Source organism: Mastigoproctus giganteus, chromosome 6 (assembly GCF_048544385.1).
Source record: "Mastigoproctus giganteus isolate SK-2022 chromosome 6, ASM4854438v1, whole genome shotgun sequence".
NCBI lineage: Eukaryota > Metazoa > Arthropoda > Arachnida > Uropygi > Thelyphonidae > Mastigoproctus > Mastigoproctus giganteus.
In genome coordinates, this window is record NC_143580.1 from 189,486,192 (window position 1) to 189,504,777 (window position 18,586).

Consider the following 18,586-nt stretch of genomic DNA (forward strand, 5'->3'; position numbering starts at 1 on the left):
CAAGGAAGTGAAGCCAGTGGACATCGCTGGACAGTGCAGTGTCGAGTCAGTTTGGTGTGATATAAGCATTGGGAGATCAAAATTGAGAGTAGGAGTGTGCTATAGGCCTAATGACTCTGATGAGTATAATAAGAAACTGTACAGGGAAATAGAGTGGGCCAGTAAATCAGAGTGTCTTATAATGGGGGATATTAATTTCCCAGATATTGACTGGAATTTGGGGGCTGGTCACTCACACACTAGCAAGGCTTTTGTGGATTTATTGGACGATTGTTTTCTACATCAGCATGTTCGGGAGGCAACTAGAGGGAATGATACTCTTGATTTTATTATCAGTAGTGATTCTTCATGCATTAAGAATCTGCAGATAAATGAACCACTAGGTGGCAGTGATCACAGTGTGCTGAAGTGGGATTTACTCAAAGAGGTAACTACCATTAGGGGTAAAGGGAAGGATTATTGCTTTCGTAAAGGTGACTACGATGGACTGAGACAGTATTTAAATTCTATACGTGGGACCAACTGATGATGTTACCAACAGCAAATGCAAAATGGGAAGCATTCAAAGAACTTATCTTGGAAGCTACTAGGCTTTACATACCAACTAAGAAATATTGTTCAAGGTTTAGGCCTAAATGGATGTCAGATGAACTGATGAGGCATATGACAGAGAAGAAACATGCATGGGATACATACAAATTAACACATGACACAGAAGCCTATGATAGATACAAGTTGATCTGTAAATAAGTTACAAAGGAGGTTAGGCAGGCGAAGGCAGATTACGAGAAATCTTTGGCAAGGGATGCAAAGAAAAACAGCAAAGAGTTCTTTACTTATGTAAACTATAGAAGGAAGGGGATGAATCAGATTGGTCCACTTGATATCGATGAGTCAGCTGTTGATGATCCTGCTCAGATAGCTAACAAACTAAATGAATATTTTGCATCGACATTTACACATGAGGAGTTATTCAACAAGGGCAATGCCAGAGGTGTATTCAACTCTGGCAGTAAGCTAGAGAATCTTGTAATAACTGAGAGTAAAGTGGAGGAGAAATTGTTGAAGATGAATACAAGAAAGGCACCTGGGGTGGATGGGATCTATCCAGTTATATTAAAGGAGGCAGCAAAGGAAGTAAGCAAACCCTTAGCCATAATTATGAGAGCTTCCTTGGACTCAGGCGAGGTACCCACAGACTGGAGATGTGCAAATGTGACCCCAATTCACAAAGGAGGATCAAAGGCTGACACAAGTAATTATAGACCTGTGAATTTAACTTCTGTTCAGGAAAATTATTCATATCATTGTTATGTTGATTCAGAAAAATGTTATTGGCATATCAGATTCATCCTTGGTGAATATGGGAAGTTAAAAGTGTTCTACTTGAATGCAATGTATAGGCTATCAATGGTTTTATATGTCAATTTAAAGATAATAATGACAAAATGGTATTAACAAAATAATATTTAATACACTATTTTTATCGCAATTTTAAATAAATGAGTTTAAATATATAATGTATTATGCAATTTTATTTATTGATTTTTTTTATATAGGAAGTACTGGGTTATAAAATTGATATGCAGGTTACTCAATATATTGTGGCTGTTCTGGAGTATATATCTGCAGATATTCTCAAGGTAAAAAATTTTATCATTAATCATATTTTTGTATGTAAAAACTGATGTTATTCCATTTTCTCTTTTCATTTTTGGCTTGTTCAGAAAGAGCTGTATTTTTATGCAAGTGTTTTGCAGCAATTTCAGAAGGATAATAATGTGCTTCTTGAAGTTAAATTTATGATTATCCTTTAATAATACTGAACAACAAATTTTGGGTCATATCTTGTTATGGGCATGAAAGTAAGTTTACTTTATTGATTTTGGGGTGCTAAGCACAGAATTAGTGCTTAAATTGGCAGGCACCTGCAAAGCAGGTAGGCAGGAGCAGCAGTGCGTAGCACACGCCTCTTGATTAGACTGGGGTTCGAGTCCGTGACCACCAAATACGAGGATGCGGAAAGGTCAGGGAATGACCACCGCATATCCCTGGAGCAATATGGCCTTAGTTGCTAATGCTCCTGAAAACCAAACAACAAGCTTAAAATGGCAGATTGATTCTTGTTTTCAAAAAAAGTAGTTTTCTATATTTATGCAAGGTCTTTTTAATTGAATTGCAGTAAGATGTAGCTATGAACATACCTGTATCAAACACTAGACCTTTTCGCATTTCGCTTGTATTCAGCTTAGGGCGCATCACATTTTGCCTTCCAACAATAATCAGCTAACATCGCGGCACTCCATTTACTTTTGTATCTTTGTTCCATTGCTGCAATGTCTTGATGGAAGCACTCACCATGTTCGTCGTTGATGGCAGCACAGTTTGGTGGGAAGAAATCCAGGTGACACTCAAGTCAAGTGGACCCAATTTTGGAGAAGTCCGGACGGTCTGTGACAGCCAAATCCTCTGCTTGCACCTTTACGTGGTGGGACTGTTAGTTTAGTAGGTGGTAGATGACATTCATAAAAAAATCCTGGTTATAACCTCCATGCTCAAGTACATGGTGGGTGACCACCCAGGTATGAACCAACGTAAGCAGGGTTCGAGGTGTGGCGCCCACACCACATGGAGGAATGCTGCCCCCTCTATGTTACCAGGCAGTACTAGGTGGTAGATGACTCATCAACTGGTGCAATACCACCACTTTGCTTATTGGAGGCTTGAAGTGGTGGAACCCATGTTTAGTCTCTAGAGCTAAGTTCCGGTCAACCCTTCCCTATCTCTTCCATCATGCAGTATAATTGATGACTTTTGAGGTTATGATGAACATTGTGGCGAGATCCAATATTCTTTACATTTCGAGGGTACAGCTCTAAAATGGTGTTCGCAGGCCGGCCCCTACTTAGTACACCGGACCGAACCTATTGGTAACTCTCTAGGAGGCTTCTGGATCAGCTAGTGTATAACTTGCTACCTCTACTCTGCCAGATAGTGACTTGAGGGAGTCCGAGTAGTGTGTATGTGGGGAACATTGTCGATGCCACGTTATGTCAAGGATATAGGTATATTTTTACGTGTACGCCATATCCAAAAATTTCATTACTTCATACAGCATGTCCCACCCACTTTTTCTTACTATTGAATACACCATGAGTTGTCAAACTAATAGAACAAGCTTATCTGTGAAAAGATCTAAACCTCCCAAGCACTTCCTAATTCATTTCACAAATATACATGGTCTCAATTCTAATCTCAACGATGTCCATTTCCACTTGCAGTCTGCCAAACCCCATGTACCTTTTCTGACAGAATCTCAGTTATTGGTTGATTCAACTACTGCTCATCTCAGATGCCCAAATTATTTGCTGTATGATTCCTTTCGCCTCAAAGGTGGTACTTGTGCATATGTCCGTTCTGATATTCCCTGTCAGAAACTTGGCAATTTGGAATCTCCTCTCTTTGATCTTCTCTGGCTTAAAATCTCTCTACCTCATTGTGTCAAATTCATCTGTTGTCTCTACTGTTCTCCCATCTCCACTAATCACTTGAAGCTCTTTGACTTCCTCTCTTTGCAACTTGACTTTCTCCAGTCCAACTTTCCTAACAGTGAGGTAATTTTCCTTGGTGATTTTAACGTTCGCTACTCCAGCTGGCTTCCGTTTTCTAGTCACACGGACCCAGCAGGTCGAGATGCTGAGGCTTTTGCAATTACTAATGACCTTGCACAGATTTACCTACAAAAATACCGGGCAATCCTAATCATACAGCCAACACGCTTGATCTTTTTTTCACAAACAACCCTTCTAAGTACGCGGTTGAAGTGAGAGGTCCTTTAGGCACTTCAGATCACAACTTGGTGATTGTCTCTTCTCCAATGGAACCTTTATCTCATGGCTATTCCCAAACTCATGTTGTTTGGCATAACAAGAATGCAACATGGGATAACCTGCGAGATTTCTTTTCCTTGGTCGGATTACTGTTTCAAAACTTCTGATGTCGACGTTTGCTCAGATCGTATCAGTGAAATTATTCTTGTAGGAATGGAATCCTTTATCCCACACTCCACTTTAAAATCTCGTCCTTTATCTAACCCTTGGTTTTCCAATAAATGCGCTAAGGCTGTTCAAGAGAAGAATGTTGCAAATCGTAATTGGCTTGTTTCTAATTCTTCAGTTTCATTTTCTGCCTACACCAAAGCTCGCAACAATTGTAAAGCAGTTATTAATCAGTCCAAACTAGAGTTTGAACAGGCTAAGAGTAGAAAACTTGCTTCTTGCCCTAATGGTAGCCGAGTATTCTGGTCCCTTGCCAAAGTTATTGGCCGCAACTTTTGCCCATCTCTGCTCCCACCTCTGTCCAAACCAGATGATTCTGTTGTCACTTCAGCCAAGGATAAACTGACCTGCTAGCATCCCATTTTTCTTCCAACTCATGTATTAATGATCTTGGTAAAACACCTCCAACCATTCCCAACACACGCCATTTAATGCCTCCTGTGGTCTTCCGTCAAAAGAATGTCAGAAGAATTTTGACGAATCTTGATGCTAAGAAAGCTCCATGTCCCGATGGTATTTCTCCACTTGTTCTCAAAACCGGTGCTCCTGAACTTACTCCTATTCTTTGCCGTGTTTTTTCACTTTCTTATGCCAAAGGTGTTTTTCCTTCTGCTTGGAAATTTGCTCATATCCAGCCAGTTCCTAAAAAGGGTGACAAATCTCTTCCATCCAATTATCGTTCCATTGCAATTACTTCTACTCTTTCTAAAGTAATGGAAAAATCAATTAACAGGCAACTCTTAAACTACCTGGAAACCTTCAATCTGATCAACGATCGCCAGTATGGATTCCGTCAGTGTCGATCCACTAGTGATGTTCTGGCTTATGTTACCCATTTATGGACTAATTCAATGGAAAGGTTTGGTGAAACACAAGTAGTTGCTCTTGACATCTCAAAGGCTTTCAATCGTGTTTGGCATAAAGGTCTTCTAAACAAACTTCCATCTTATGGTTTGATAACCATTTTTAGTAATTGGTTATCCAGTTCTCTCTCTAATTGCTCACTGAAGGTGATGGTAGATGGCTCTCTGTCTTCTAACTTCTCCACTAATGCAGTGTCCCCCAAGGTTCAGTTCTTTCTCCCACTTTTTTCCTGTTGTATATTAATGACTTTCTTCCATTGACTGGAAATCCTCTCCATAGTTTTGCCAATGATAGCACATTGCATTCCACTTTCCATTTTGAGAAACCTTGCCCTGTTGAATCAGCCTAACCTTCTTGAATATCTACTACCAATTCCTTAAATGCTGATCTTCAGGTAATTCTCCAATGGGGCAAAGACAGCTTAGTTGATTTCAACTCTTCTAAAACTCAGTCTTGTCTTATATCTCGCAAAAAGGATTCTTCTGCTCCTATGCTTATCTTTAGTGACACTCCGATTTCTAGGCAAAATGATATATCTCTTTTGGGGATTACCCTGACTTCTAATCTCTCTTGGCACAAGCACATTACAAATATTGCTTCCTCTGCATCTAAAAAACTTGGTTTTCTCTTTCGCTCTCGGCGTTACTTTTCTTCCAAACAGCTGCTCACTCTGTATAAATCGCAAATCTGCCCTACCATGGAATATTATTCCCACATCTGGGATTGTGCCCCCAAAACCTCTCTCAGGCTTCTTGATTCCATTCAGAAGAGGGCAGTTAGGTTAATTAATGATTCATCTCTAACAGAGTCTCTCCACTCGCTGTCTCATATACGTACTGTTTCTGCTGCACGCCTCTTCTGCAGATACTTCCATGGGCACTGTTCTTCTGAATTGGCTTCTATAATTCCTACTCTCTCTTTCAAAACAGTCCAGACATGTGCCACCACCAGCCAACATCCATTTACAGTCCAACTTCAAACTCACAGAGCCAACTTTTCATCTTCCTCATTTATTCATTCAACTGCTGTTTTCTTGAACAACCTTCCTTCATACGTATTTCCTGATAATTACAGTCTACAGAAGTTCAAGTCCAATGTTAACAAATATCTTCTTTCGTCTTCTCAACCTCCAACCCAAGCACGATACTAAGTACTGTAGGTTCTAATACCTCTTGTGTTTAGGGTTTACACAAAAAAAAAAAAAAAAAAAGGTATGAGTGCAAGAAATTCATCTTAAGTGATTTGTTACACCCCAGTGTTTTGTAAGAAGTAATGAGATCCTCCACAAGCTGCCTGTAGTTGCCAGCTTTAACATTTCCTAGAAAACCAGTCGAAACATTTCGAAATGCTTTCCACGCTGATTTCTCACTATCACTAAGGGCACATTTGAACTGTTTGTATTTGAAAAGTTGCCTTATTTGTAGTCCAATGAAAACGCCTGCCTTAATCTTCCCTTTACTAAGTCTTGGGAATTTCTCTTGCAAGTATATAAATGCAGGACTGTTCACTTCCAAAGCCTTCATGAAATTTTCTCGAGCTCCAGTTTGATGAGGAGTGGTGGAAGCAAAATTTTATTTGGATCTACCAGAGGTTCAAATGCTAAGTTCTTCATTCCAGGTGTTAATGATTTTCATTGAGGCCAACTCCTCTTCTCGTAAAGCATTTGCTTGGCACGGCTATCCCACTCGCAACAATACTTAGTGTAACCCTTTTGTAGTCCTAAAGTGATTACCTTTAAATCACCACATATCTGCCACTCATACTTCTGATAGTGTACACCTAAGAGGATGTTCTCCATGTTTGCATACGTTTCTTTTTTGTGGACAGCATATGCAGGAGGTATTGAAGGCAGCATATTTCCATTGTGTAATAACACAGCCTTAAGGCTAACCTTAGAAGCGTCTATAAATAGTTTCCATTCTTCGGGAACATGTCTCATGTTCATTGCTGCCATTAGACCATAAACATCCTTACAAACAGTGAGTTCACCAACTGTTTGATAGAATTTATTGTAGTTTTTATTTCAAGTATGGAATGTTATCACTTCCACAGAATGATCTAGAACAGCATTTCCCAAACTGGGGTCCACTAACCCCTGGGGTTCTGTAGACCAGTTTCAGGGGGTCTGCAAAATGGACCCTCTGTAACTGGTCAAGTTATTTGTTCTATGTATAGCAGATTGATGACAAATAAAGTTATTCTATATTTATGTAAAAATAAGAATAAAGTTGTTTTAAACATAAAACTTTGAATTTTCTTTTCAGAAAACACTGGGTTTTCTGAAAATAGTTTCACAGAAATAGTGTTGCTAATACACACTATCCCCTTCTTATCTTAATGCATGTACTCTAACATAAGATGGTTTCATTTTTGTTAAATTTTTACCCTCCAGTATCATGGACTTGATCCATTCTATGGGTTGTAATGTATTGACTACAAGGCTTGCTTTCTCAACTCTTGCTGACGATGATTCTATGGAGTGTTGAATCCAGAGTGTTTGCACTGGGGGAGAATGTAAACTTTGGGGGGTACATGTAGTATTTGTGTATATTTTTTATTGTTATTTAATATTTACAACATATGTATATGTTACAAACAGATAAATGTTTATTTTCAGTGTATTGGGTAGGGGTGCTGACCTGTCAATTGTAATTACCAAGGAGAAAATTGAGAATGCCTGCGAGGTAAAAGCGATAACCTGAAATTAAACTAGATTAACATAAAAATAATAATGATAGTAATGATGTTACCTAAAGTAGTGGGTCCTAGGGCTTTAACTACTTCTTCATGAGGTCAGCAGCCAAAACTGTAGCAGTCACTGCAATAAGCAGGGTCTCTGTTTCTGCTATGATGTATATGTGTGAAACATAATATTAATAAAAATAATAGGATATAATCACATTACTGAACGATTAAGCAAGCAAGGAAAAAGTATTAAATTTTAATTATTAAACTGGGTTATGAATCCTGACCACTACTAGTTATAGTAGAGATACCCAGCAACCATAATGAAATATAGACAAATGTTTATTTTCAGTGTATCGGGTAGGGATGCTAACCTGTCAGTTGTAAATGGAAAAAAATGAGAATGTCTATGGGAGATAACCTGAAATTAAACTAGATTAACATAAAAATAATAATGATAATAACGATGGTACCTTGAAGTATTACGAACAGATCTGTATATTTATATTTATGCATAATTATGCATAAATATAAATTTAAAATATGCATAAATAAATATAAATATGCAGATTGTGCATATTTATGCATATTTATGAATGTTATAATAAAAGAATATGAGAAAACAAAAGGAAATATTTATTATTTAACATCTAAATACTAATAGTCAGTTCACAAAAACCACATTACTGACAATAATCACAGTTTAATAATATGAAAATTGCTGATTAATATTTGCAAAAAAAAAAAAAAATGTGTATTTACAAATTATATTGTAATCTTATTCTTCGTTGTGTGTGTGTCACACTACATTTATTAATTTTTCCAATAACTCATTCGGGCCCTCTAAGCTTATCTTCATGCAACCTTGCAATATTACAGTACAGATGCATATATAATAAAAAGGTTATAAAATGTATTGTTTATAGGCTGCAACCAAACCGTCTTGTTTGCTGTATACAAAGGAAGAATTAGCCACAAGTAGACTTTCTGTGAAAAAAACTAATAAAGGGAATGTGAAAACCATAAAACAAAACTGCCGATGATTGAAATAGTGGCTGCAGTAGACTTCCTTCCCTGCCTAGATATGTTTAGCTCTTTCCCTGAAAGCTGCGGGAGACTATAATTACAATAGCATCTATCAGGAACAAATTCAGACGAACCTATTCGCAGCCTGTAATCTTGTTTGCGATATACAAACAAAGAATTAGTCATTTATAAGGTGCTGTCTTCAGTAAAGGCAATACTTCTTATTTCATCATTGAAGAAATTTCTTAGAGACCTAGTAGAAAAAGAATATGGTACATTAATAAATCGCTTGATTAAGTTAGCATTAGTTGAGGCATATCATGCAAGAAAGCAAGCTTATATAGCATTAGCCAAAAAAAAAAAAAACTTCCCATTTCACCCATTTGGTCACTCCAAATGTTTGTCTAGTTCAGCCTTAAATTTATTTAAGCTATCAACTTCCACAACAACATATGGAAATCTGTTCCAACAATCAGCTACCCACTGGCTAAAGGCAAACTTACACACATCTATTCTACAACTGTCTTTCCTCAATTTGAATTTATGCCCTCTCAGGTGATTATTCTGAGCAAGAGGAAGAATCCCATCAGCATTGAGCATGTTCAAACGAATCAAGGTTTAATACACCTCAAGATCACATTGCAGGTGCTTAGTCTCCAGACGCTGTAATCTGCAAAACTTAAGCCTTTCTTCGTAAGAGCAACCCTTCGTTCCATTCACTAATCTTGTTGCCATTCTAGCAACTCTACATCCTTCCTAAAATGAGGTCTCCAGACCTGTATACAGTACTCAAGGTGTGGCTTGACCATTGCCTTATACAATGGGATAATCACCTCTTTGTCTCTGCTTGCAAAATTCCTATATATCATTGACAAAACTCCATGACCTGCTCTGGCAATCTGTCTGCACTGCACAGAGAACTTCATATCTGACTGCACAATTACCCCCAGATCTTTTTATTCTCCACCTCCCTGAGTGTAGTATCACACAGTTGGTACATTTCTTTTGTGTTAATGATACCCATATGCAGTACTTTTCATTTGTCACTGTTAAACTTTAGTTGTCACTTCTCAACCTATTTTCCTAACTTTTCTAAATTCGGTTGCAATAGCATAATGTCTTTACTGTCATTAACAACTCTGCCAACCTTTATGTCATCTGCAAACTTGGACATTAAGCCTGATATACCTTCATTGATATTGATAAATACAAAAAACAACTATGGGCTCCACGTAGAGCAGTCCATTTATTACCACTCTCTCTGGCATCCCTCACTCATCCATCCCTTTATCCTTTGTAGTAACTTGCCCCTAATGCCATACTTCTCAAATTTGTAAAGCAGTGATCCATGTGCAACAATATCAAATGCTTTCCTGAAATCCAAGTATATGATATCAAAATAATTTTTTGCATCCAGTTCCTTTGTGACCACATCAAATTGGTCAGAAAAGACTTCCACTTAATAAACCCATGCTGTGTGTGAACTATTACTGCAGTCTTGTCTAGTTGATACTGCATCACTTCTTTAACCAGTGACTCCATTATTTTCCCCGGTACAGAAGTTTAATAGGTCTATAATTATTTTTCACCCTTTGCACCTCCTTTGTGAATTGAGGATACATTTGTACAGCTCCAGTCCATCGGGACCTCCCCTGAATCTAATGATACTCTCATAATTATGGCTAAGTGTTTGCTAACTTTCCTTGCTGCCTCCTTCAATATAACTGGATAGATTCCATCTCCCCCAGGTGCCTTTTTTCACCTGGGAATGTTTCACAATGTTGAGGAACATTAATGTGGTTGCAAAATCACTGACTTTCAGATAGACATAATTAGTGTATTAGGACAAGTTTCAGATGTTCAGGCATTGCTTAAGAAAGAAAATTCAAATCATTATGTGATTTCATCATTTGTTGGGCTGGGAAGTTTTTTAACACCATTTACGATTTTTAACTTCTTCCTTCCATGCACACATAAATCTGTATATAAAAGTAAAAGTATATTTTCAGACACTATTTGAGAAGGAAGATTCAATTTATATCAAATTTCAGCATGTATTACTGGCCCCTTGAAGGGTTTAGGCCTACTCCTAGGGTTGCCACCTTTCAACAATAAAAACACACACTATACATGTAAAATCTATGATTAGTACAGTTTTATTATAATTATATAAATTTTGTAACAGACTTATTTTAAATATTAAAATTTAATATTTTTCATTTGGCTTTCCAGTTAGCATTAGTAAGGCATATGATGCAAGAAAGCAAACTTATATAGCATCAGCCAAAAAAAAAAACACCCTTCCCATTTCACCCATCCATTCGCTCCAAATTTGCTCTAGTTCTGCCTTGAACTTATTTAAGTTCCTTACCTCTGCTACAGGTACCTCCGTAGCCAGGTGGGCAGGAGCAGCAGTGCATAGCACACGTTTCTTGATTAGATGGGATTCGAGCCCGTGACCACCAATATGGAGGATGCGGAAAGGTCGGGGAATGACCACCACATATCCTCGGAGAAATATGGCCTTAGTTGCTAATGCTCCTAAAAACCAAATAACAACAACAACCTCCACTACAATAAATGGAAGTTTGTTCCAACTATCAACCACCTGCTGGCTAAAGACAAATTTCCACACATCAGTTTGAATTTATGCCCCCTCAGGTGAGTAATCTGAGCAAGAGGAAGAATCCCATTAGAATTGAGTTTGCTCAATCCATTCAAGGCCTTATACACCTCAATTAGATCACCTTACAGGTGCCTAGTCTCCAGATGCTGCAGTTGCAGAACCTAAGCCTTTCTTGGTAACACCAACCCTTTGTTCTACTCACCAATCTCGTTGCCTTTCTCTCGTCCCGCAGCTCTACATCATTTTCTAAAATGAAGCCTCCAGACAATACTCAATACAATACTCAAGGTGTGGCCTGACCTTTGATTTATACAAGGGGACAATCACCCCCTTATCCCTGCTAGCAAAATTCCTGTATATCATTGACAAGAAACTATGAGCTACTTTTGTAGGTGTTTTGCCCTTGCTCAGAGAACTTCATATCTGACTGCACAATTACCCCAGGTCCTTTTCATTCTCCACTACTCTGCAGTGCGTAACACACGCTTCTTGATTAGACCAGGGTTCGATCCCGTCACCACCAAATATGGAGGATGCGGAATGGTCAGGGAATGACCACCGCATATTCCCAGAGCAATATGGCCTTAATTGCTAATGCTCCTTAAAACCAAATAACAAACAACAAACATTACTGTCATTAACAGGTGCCTCCGTAGCCACGTGTGCAGGAGCAGCAGTGCACAGCATGCGCTTCTTGATTAGGCCTGGGTTTGAGCCTGTGACCACCAAATACGGAGGATGTGGAAAGGTAGGGGAATGACCACCGCATATCCCCGGAGCAATATGGCCTAAAAACCAAATAACAAACAACTGTCATTAACAACCCTGCAAACCTTCGAATCCTCGGCAAACTTAGACATTAACCCTGATATACCTTCCTCAATATAATTGATAAATACTGAAAACAACAATGGGCCCAATGCCGAAAACTGGGGGGACTCCACTAATAACATTGCTCCATGAAGGGCAGTATCCATTGATAACAACTCTGTCTTCTCTCACTCAACCATCCTTTTATCCATTGTAGCTGCTTGCCCTTAATGCCATACTACTCCAATTTGCACAGTAGTCTTCCATGTGCCACAGTATCAAAAGCTTTCCTGAAATCCAGGTATATGATATCAAATTTATTCTTTGCATCCAATTCCTTTGTGAAAATATCATAGTATCCAATCAGATTTGTCAGTCAACACTTCCCCTTAACAAACTCATGCTGTGTCTGAAATATAACTGCAGTCTTGTCTAGATGATCCTGCAGTGCTTCTTTAACCAGTGCCTCCATTAATTTCTCTGGAACAGAAGTTAAACTAACAGGTCTATAATTACTTGTGTTGCTCTTTGATCCTCCTTTGTGAATTGGGGTCCTTGGGTACCTCCCCTGAGTCCAAGGAAGCTTTCATAATTATGGCTATGGGTTTGCTTACTTCCTTTGCTGCCTCCTTTAATATAACTGGATAGATCTCATCCACCCCAGGTGACTTTCTTATGTTTAACTTCAACAATTTCTCCTCCACTTTGCTCTCAGTTATTTCAAAATCACTTAGCTCCCTGTTAGAATTTGATAAACATCTGGTCCTCTCCTCCTTGAATAACTCCTCATGTGTGAATGTAGATGCAAAATACTCATTTAGTTTGGCAGCTATCTGAGAATGATCATCTACAGTCAAAGCATTGATATCAAGTGGACCAATCTGATTCATCCTCTTCCTTTTAAAATTTATGTAACTAAAGTCTTTGCATCCTTTTCTAAAGATTTCTCGTAATCTGCCTTCGCTCACCTAACCTCCTTTGTGACTTGATTACAGACTAGTTTATATCTGCCATAGGCTTCTCTGTCGCCTGATAATTTTTATGCATCCCATGCATTTTTCTTCTCTGCCACGAGCCACCTTAACTCATCTGATATTCATTTAGGCGTAAACCTTGAACAGTTTTCCTTAGTTGATAAAAAGCCTAGTACCCTCCAACGTTAAGTCCGTGAAGGTTTCCCATTTAGTACTTACCATTGAATTCACCATTGGAAACATCATCAGTGGTTCCCACAGTATAGAATTTAAAAACTCTGTGAGACCACTGCAGTCACCTTTATGAAAGCAAAAACCCTTCCCCTTAACCCTGATGGTAGTTACATCTTTAAGTAAATCCCACATCAGTACACTGTTGATCACTGCCACTAGCAGTTCCTTTATCTGCAGATTCTTAATGCATGAAGAATCACTGCTGATGATTAGATCAAGAGTGTTAATGCCTTTGGTTGCCTCTCAAACATGTTGCTGTAGAAAAGTCATATCCACAGAAGTCTTGATAGTGTGTGAGTGACCAATCCACAAGTTCCAGTCAATATGTGGAAAGTTAAAATCCTTCATTATAAGACATTCTGATTTACTGGCCCACTCTATTTCTCTGCACAACTGCTCATTATACTCACCAGATTTGTTACGCATATAACACACACCTACTCTCATTTTCCCTTTCCCAGTGCTTAAGTTACACCACACTGATTCACATTGCATTGTCCACCAGTGTCAATTAGATGCATTTCCTTAGATTTTGTCACTTCAGCCAAGGATAAAGCTGACCTGCTAGTATCCCATTTTTCTTCCAACTCATGTATTAATGATCTTGGTAAAACACCTCCCACCATTCCCAACACGCTCCATTCAATACCTCCTGTGGTCTTCTGTCAAAAGGATGTCAGAAGGATTTTGACGAATCTTGATGCCAAGAAAGCTCCAGGTCCCGATGATATTTCTCCACTTGTTCTCAAAACCTGTGCTCCTGAAATTACTCCTATTCTTTGCAGCCTTTTTTCACTTTCTTATGCCAAAGGTGTTTTTCCTTCTGCTTGGAAATTTGCTCATATCCAGCCAGTTCCTAAAAAGGGTGACAAATCTCTCCCATCCAATTATCGTCCCATTGTAATTACTTCTACTCTTTCTAAAGTAATGGAGAAATCAATTAACCGCCAACTTTTAAACCACCTAGAAACCTTCCGCCTGATCAACGATCGCCAGTATGGATTCCGTCAGTGTCGATCGACTGGTGATATTCTGGCTTATGTTACCCATTTATGGACTAATTCAATGGAAAGGTTCGGTGAAACACAAGTAGTTGCTCTTGACATCTCTAAGGATTTCGATGGTAGATGGTTCTCTGTCTTGTAACTTCTCCACTAATGCCGGTGTCCCCCAAGGTTCAGTTCTTTCCCCCACTCTTTTCCTCTTGTATATTAATGACCTTCTTCCATTGACTGGAAATCCTATCCATAGTTTTGCTGATGATAGACATTGCATTTCACTTTCCATTTTGAGAAATCTTGTTCTGCTCAATCAGCTTCAACTTCTCGAAAATCTGCTACCAATTCCTTAAATGCTGATCTTCAAGTAATTCTTCAGGGGGGCAAAGACAACTTAGTGAATTTCAACCCTTATAAAACTCAGTCTTGTCTTATATCTCGCAAAAAGGATTCTTCTGCTCCTATGGTTATCTTTAGTGACACTCCGATTTCTAGGCAAAATGATATATCTCTTTTTGGGATTACCCTGACTTCTAATCTCTCTTAGTACAAGCGCATTACAAATATTGCTTCCTCTGCATCTAAAAAACTTGGTTTTCTCTTTCTCTTTACTTTTCTTCCAAACAGCTGCTCACTCTGTATAAATCGCAAATCCGCCCTGCCATGGAATATTGTTCCCACATCTGGGGTGGTGTCCCCAAAACCTCTCTCAGGCTTCTTGATTCCATTCAGAAGAGGGCAGTTAGGTTAATAATGATTCACCTCTAACAGAGTCTCTCCATTCGCTGTCTCATAGAAGTACTGTTTCTGCTGCATGCCTCTTCTACAGATACTTCCATGGGCACTGTTCTTCTGAATTGGCTTCTATAATTCCCGCTCTCTCTTTAAAAACAGTCCGAACACGTGCCGCCACCAGCCAACATCCATTTACTGTCCAACTTCAAACTCACAGAACCAACTTTTCATCTTCCTCATTTATTCATTCAACTGCCGTTTTCTGGAACAACCTTCCTTCATACGTATTTCCTGAAAATTGCAGTCTACAGAAGTTAAAGTCCAATGTCAACAAATATCTTCTTTCGCCTTCTCAACCTCCAACCCAAGCACGGTACTGTCTTATAGGTTCTAATACCTCTCGTGTTTGGGGTTTACATTAAAAAAAAAAAAAAAAAAAAGTCCACAGATCTCCTACTGTTAATGTCATTATTGCCAATCTGTACAACAGTATCACCCTTTGTGTCCTTAAAAGATGATATCTACTGTACAACATCATCAGATTTTGCCCCTGGAAGACACCCTGGTCATGTTTCACCTATCCTTTCTACACAATATATTTCCCAACTCTCTGACAATAGATTCACCGACTATAACTAGGTCCTTTGGGCAAGTACATTCTGCCTTGAAAGTTGCCACTGTGTTGTTGCTGTGTTGCTTGATGATCAAGTGCAAGCTCTGACATTGATGTGGGCTGCTGATAGTGTGATGGGTCCCCCAATTTAAGTTCTTCGAGGGCATATACCATGTCCTTCAAGCTCTCATAAAAAGCCCATAACAATGCTGAGTTGGCATCTAACTTCTTCTCACTGCTTACATCGAGCACCCACAAAGACATCCTCCTTGGCAACATCATGTCCCATCCCAGAAAGATCTGCAAACATTTCACAAGTTGCACATTTCTTTAGGCTGTGATGGGTTGGAGAATGGCCCCCTTCGGTTCTCCCCCCGAGCCACAGCATTCCCACTACTTTGTACGTTGCTTTGCTGCTCCAATGTGGGGCAGCTCTATTCATTTCAATTGCATTCTTACAAAGTCTACAAATTTGGAGGAAATTTTATTGAAATTAAAAATTGTTCCTGAAATAAAAAAGAAAACTTTTAAATTCAGTTCTGGACTTTGCATTTAGTTTATATTATTCCTTAGTCCACAAGTTTTTAATAATTGAAAATTGCTTTTTCCACACTGGCATTGCTAACAGGGACCAGTAAGACTTACTCCACAGTTTTTAGTAGTTTATGGTAGTCTGCCGTTTATAAAATACTTAATCCACATTTTATCAACAGGCAAATTAAGCTATTGGTGCTTGTAGCCAGGAGCACTGGAAAGAAAGACTATAACAACAGAAGCTTCTGAAAGAAAACAGCAATATTAGTGGTCAGGACTCTGCTGTCATATTTGTTCTCCAGAGATTCATATGAAAGAGAAAATACAGAATGTGGTCAAAAATGGGACATTTTGAGAAGAAAGTGGGATGATCCTGCTAAAGCATTATGGGTGGCAACTCTACTTTGGTAAGAGAAACTAGAATGCCACCCATACTGCTTTAGCAGTATGGGTGGATTTCAAGTTAATTATAAAGAAGGAAAGCCTTGAGCAATGGCAACGCATCTGGCAAAATGGGTGGCATTTTGGTAGATTTGGAACAGCAGCTCTAAACCATTTCACAATTTGAGAACTTATTTGGAATATTCTTAGACATTTTTTGTACAAAATTTCATATTATATATTATATCATTATGGTCTTGATTGTTTATTTAATAAGGGTTTTTATGCAGCCAGAATATCTGTAACTTAATATTAAACCCTGTAACTTAATGTTACATTCACAAATGGAACAGTTCTTAAATGTTCTCTTTGGCGAATTTTATATGTTTCATGTAACATTCACAGACATATAAACCAAGTGATCTGACATGTTTCCTGTCAGTTTACTTGTCTGGTTTCTTCATTTTAAATGTGATTTTTGAGTTGTCTTTTTGGAGAATCGCTATCTTTTTTTTCTTTTTTTTCTTTTTTTTTTTTTTTGTAATGAAACCTTGTTAGATTTAGGAGTAGACTATTTTTAAAATTACAAATTTGGCACTGGTTTTCAAAATCTTTCAATTACCAATAATTTTCAGTTACCTTATCTTTCAGTTTACCAATTATTACATTAATTCTGGATAGTAATGACACTTCATTTCTTACAGCTGGCAGGTAATTATGTCAAAAATATAAGACATGTGGAGATAACATGCCAGGATATCAGAGTTGCTATGTGTGCAGACAAGGTAAAAACAAATTACTACTAATATTGTAACTTTAATGTTTATAAGTTCTGCTTATAGTCTATTTATATTATATAATAGCATTAGCCATTATACCATAACAGTAACCTATCTGTCAAAACTGCTATACATCCTGTAGATCAACCCTTCAGCATACCACCCTCTGATTTCAAGTTAATTATAAAGAAGCAAAGCCTTGAGCAATGGCAACGCATCTGGCAAAATAAAGTTGTTAACAAGCTGCTCCGTATAAAAAAAGATCTCAGGCCTTGGAAGTCAAATATACGTGAGAACGGACATGAAGTAGCAGAATTAGCTCGACTATGAATAGGCCACATGCACCTGACACATCTTTATCTTCTTCCAGGCACTGATCCACCATGGTGCTTAGGGTGCAACACTCAGCTCACTGTCCAGCCTGTACTTATTGATTGTCCCAAATATAGTACTGATCGACAAGCTATGTTTACCTCATTTTCCCCGATGAACACCTCTCAGCATTTCTGACCTTCTAGCAGATATGCCACATGTGACCAAAATTTTTGGTTTCCTCAAACAGATAAAACTGTACAACGCAGTATAAATTTGAATAACAGCTATACTGATATAACTATGTATTTAATATCACCATAGTTAGGCGCATTATGGCCTTTGCTGCTCTTGCACCATAAAGCCTACAAACAAACAGCAACATAACAAAATAGTTTTCATTTTCACTAGAAATGCATTAACTTAAATATGAAATGTTTCATGCACCAAGTTTTTGGACTGGCAGCCTTGACTGTATCCGATGGTTACTGGACTGATGGCCTTGACTGTGAACTGCAAATATTAGTGTTCTGTCACTAGATGCTGCTACTGTAGTATCTCCCAAGCCAGTCTTACGAATTTTGCTGCTATAGCCAGCTCTTGTGTCACTACAGTTGTTTATTATAGTGCCCGTTAATTATGGTTTCATTTATTTGTGAAATGGCTGATTGAAAGGAACTACGCATTTGTCTGAAATATTGTTTCAAACTTGGGGAGACAGCATGAAAAACATACAGGTTGCTCAAAACAGCTTTTGACAACAGTCCCATGGGGCGAACACAAGCATTTGAGTGTTTCTTGCAATTCCAATGTGGCAGAACATTAGTTGAACACTGTGAGTGTTGAGGTCACTCATTGACAAGTTGCACAAGTGAAAACATGGAGAATATTTTCCAAATCATCAATGAAGATCAACAAAAGACCATGGATAGTATTACTGACCAGCTAGGACTCTCT

General features: G+C 38.3%; 1 protein-coding gene across 2 annotated transcripts in view; it reads left to right on the forward strand.

Moving 5' to 3' along the window:
* Positions 1 to 18,586, forward strand: part of Sos (Son of sevenless guanine nucleotide exchange factor) — a 669,490-nt gene that overhangs the window by 76,087 nt on the left and 574,817 nt on the right. For both annotated transcript variants that reach the window (XM_090376631.1, XM_090376632.1), the window contains exons 3-4: positions 1,560 to 1,643; positions 17,243 to 17,323. In XM_090376631.1, the coding sequence (XP_090232757.1) occupies positions 1,560 to 1,643; positions 17,243 to 17,323 (165 nt within the window). The remainder of the gene's footprint in view (positions 1 to 1,559; positions 1,644 to 17,242; positions 17,324 to 18,586) is intronic.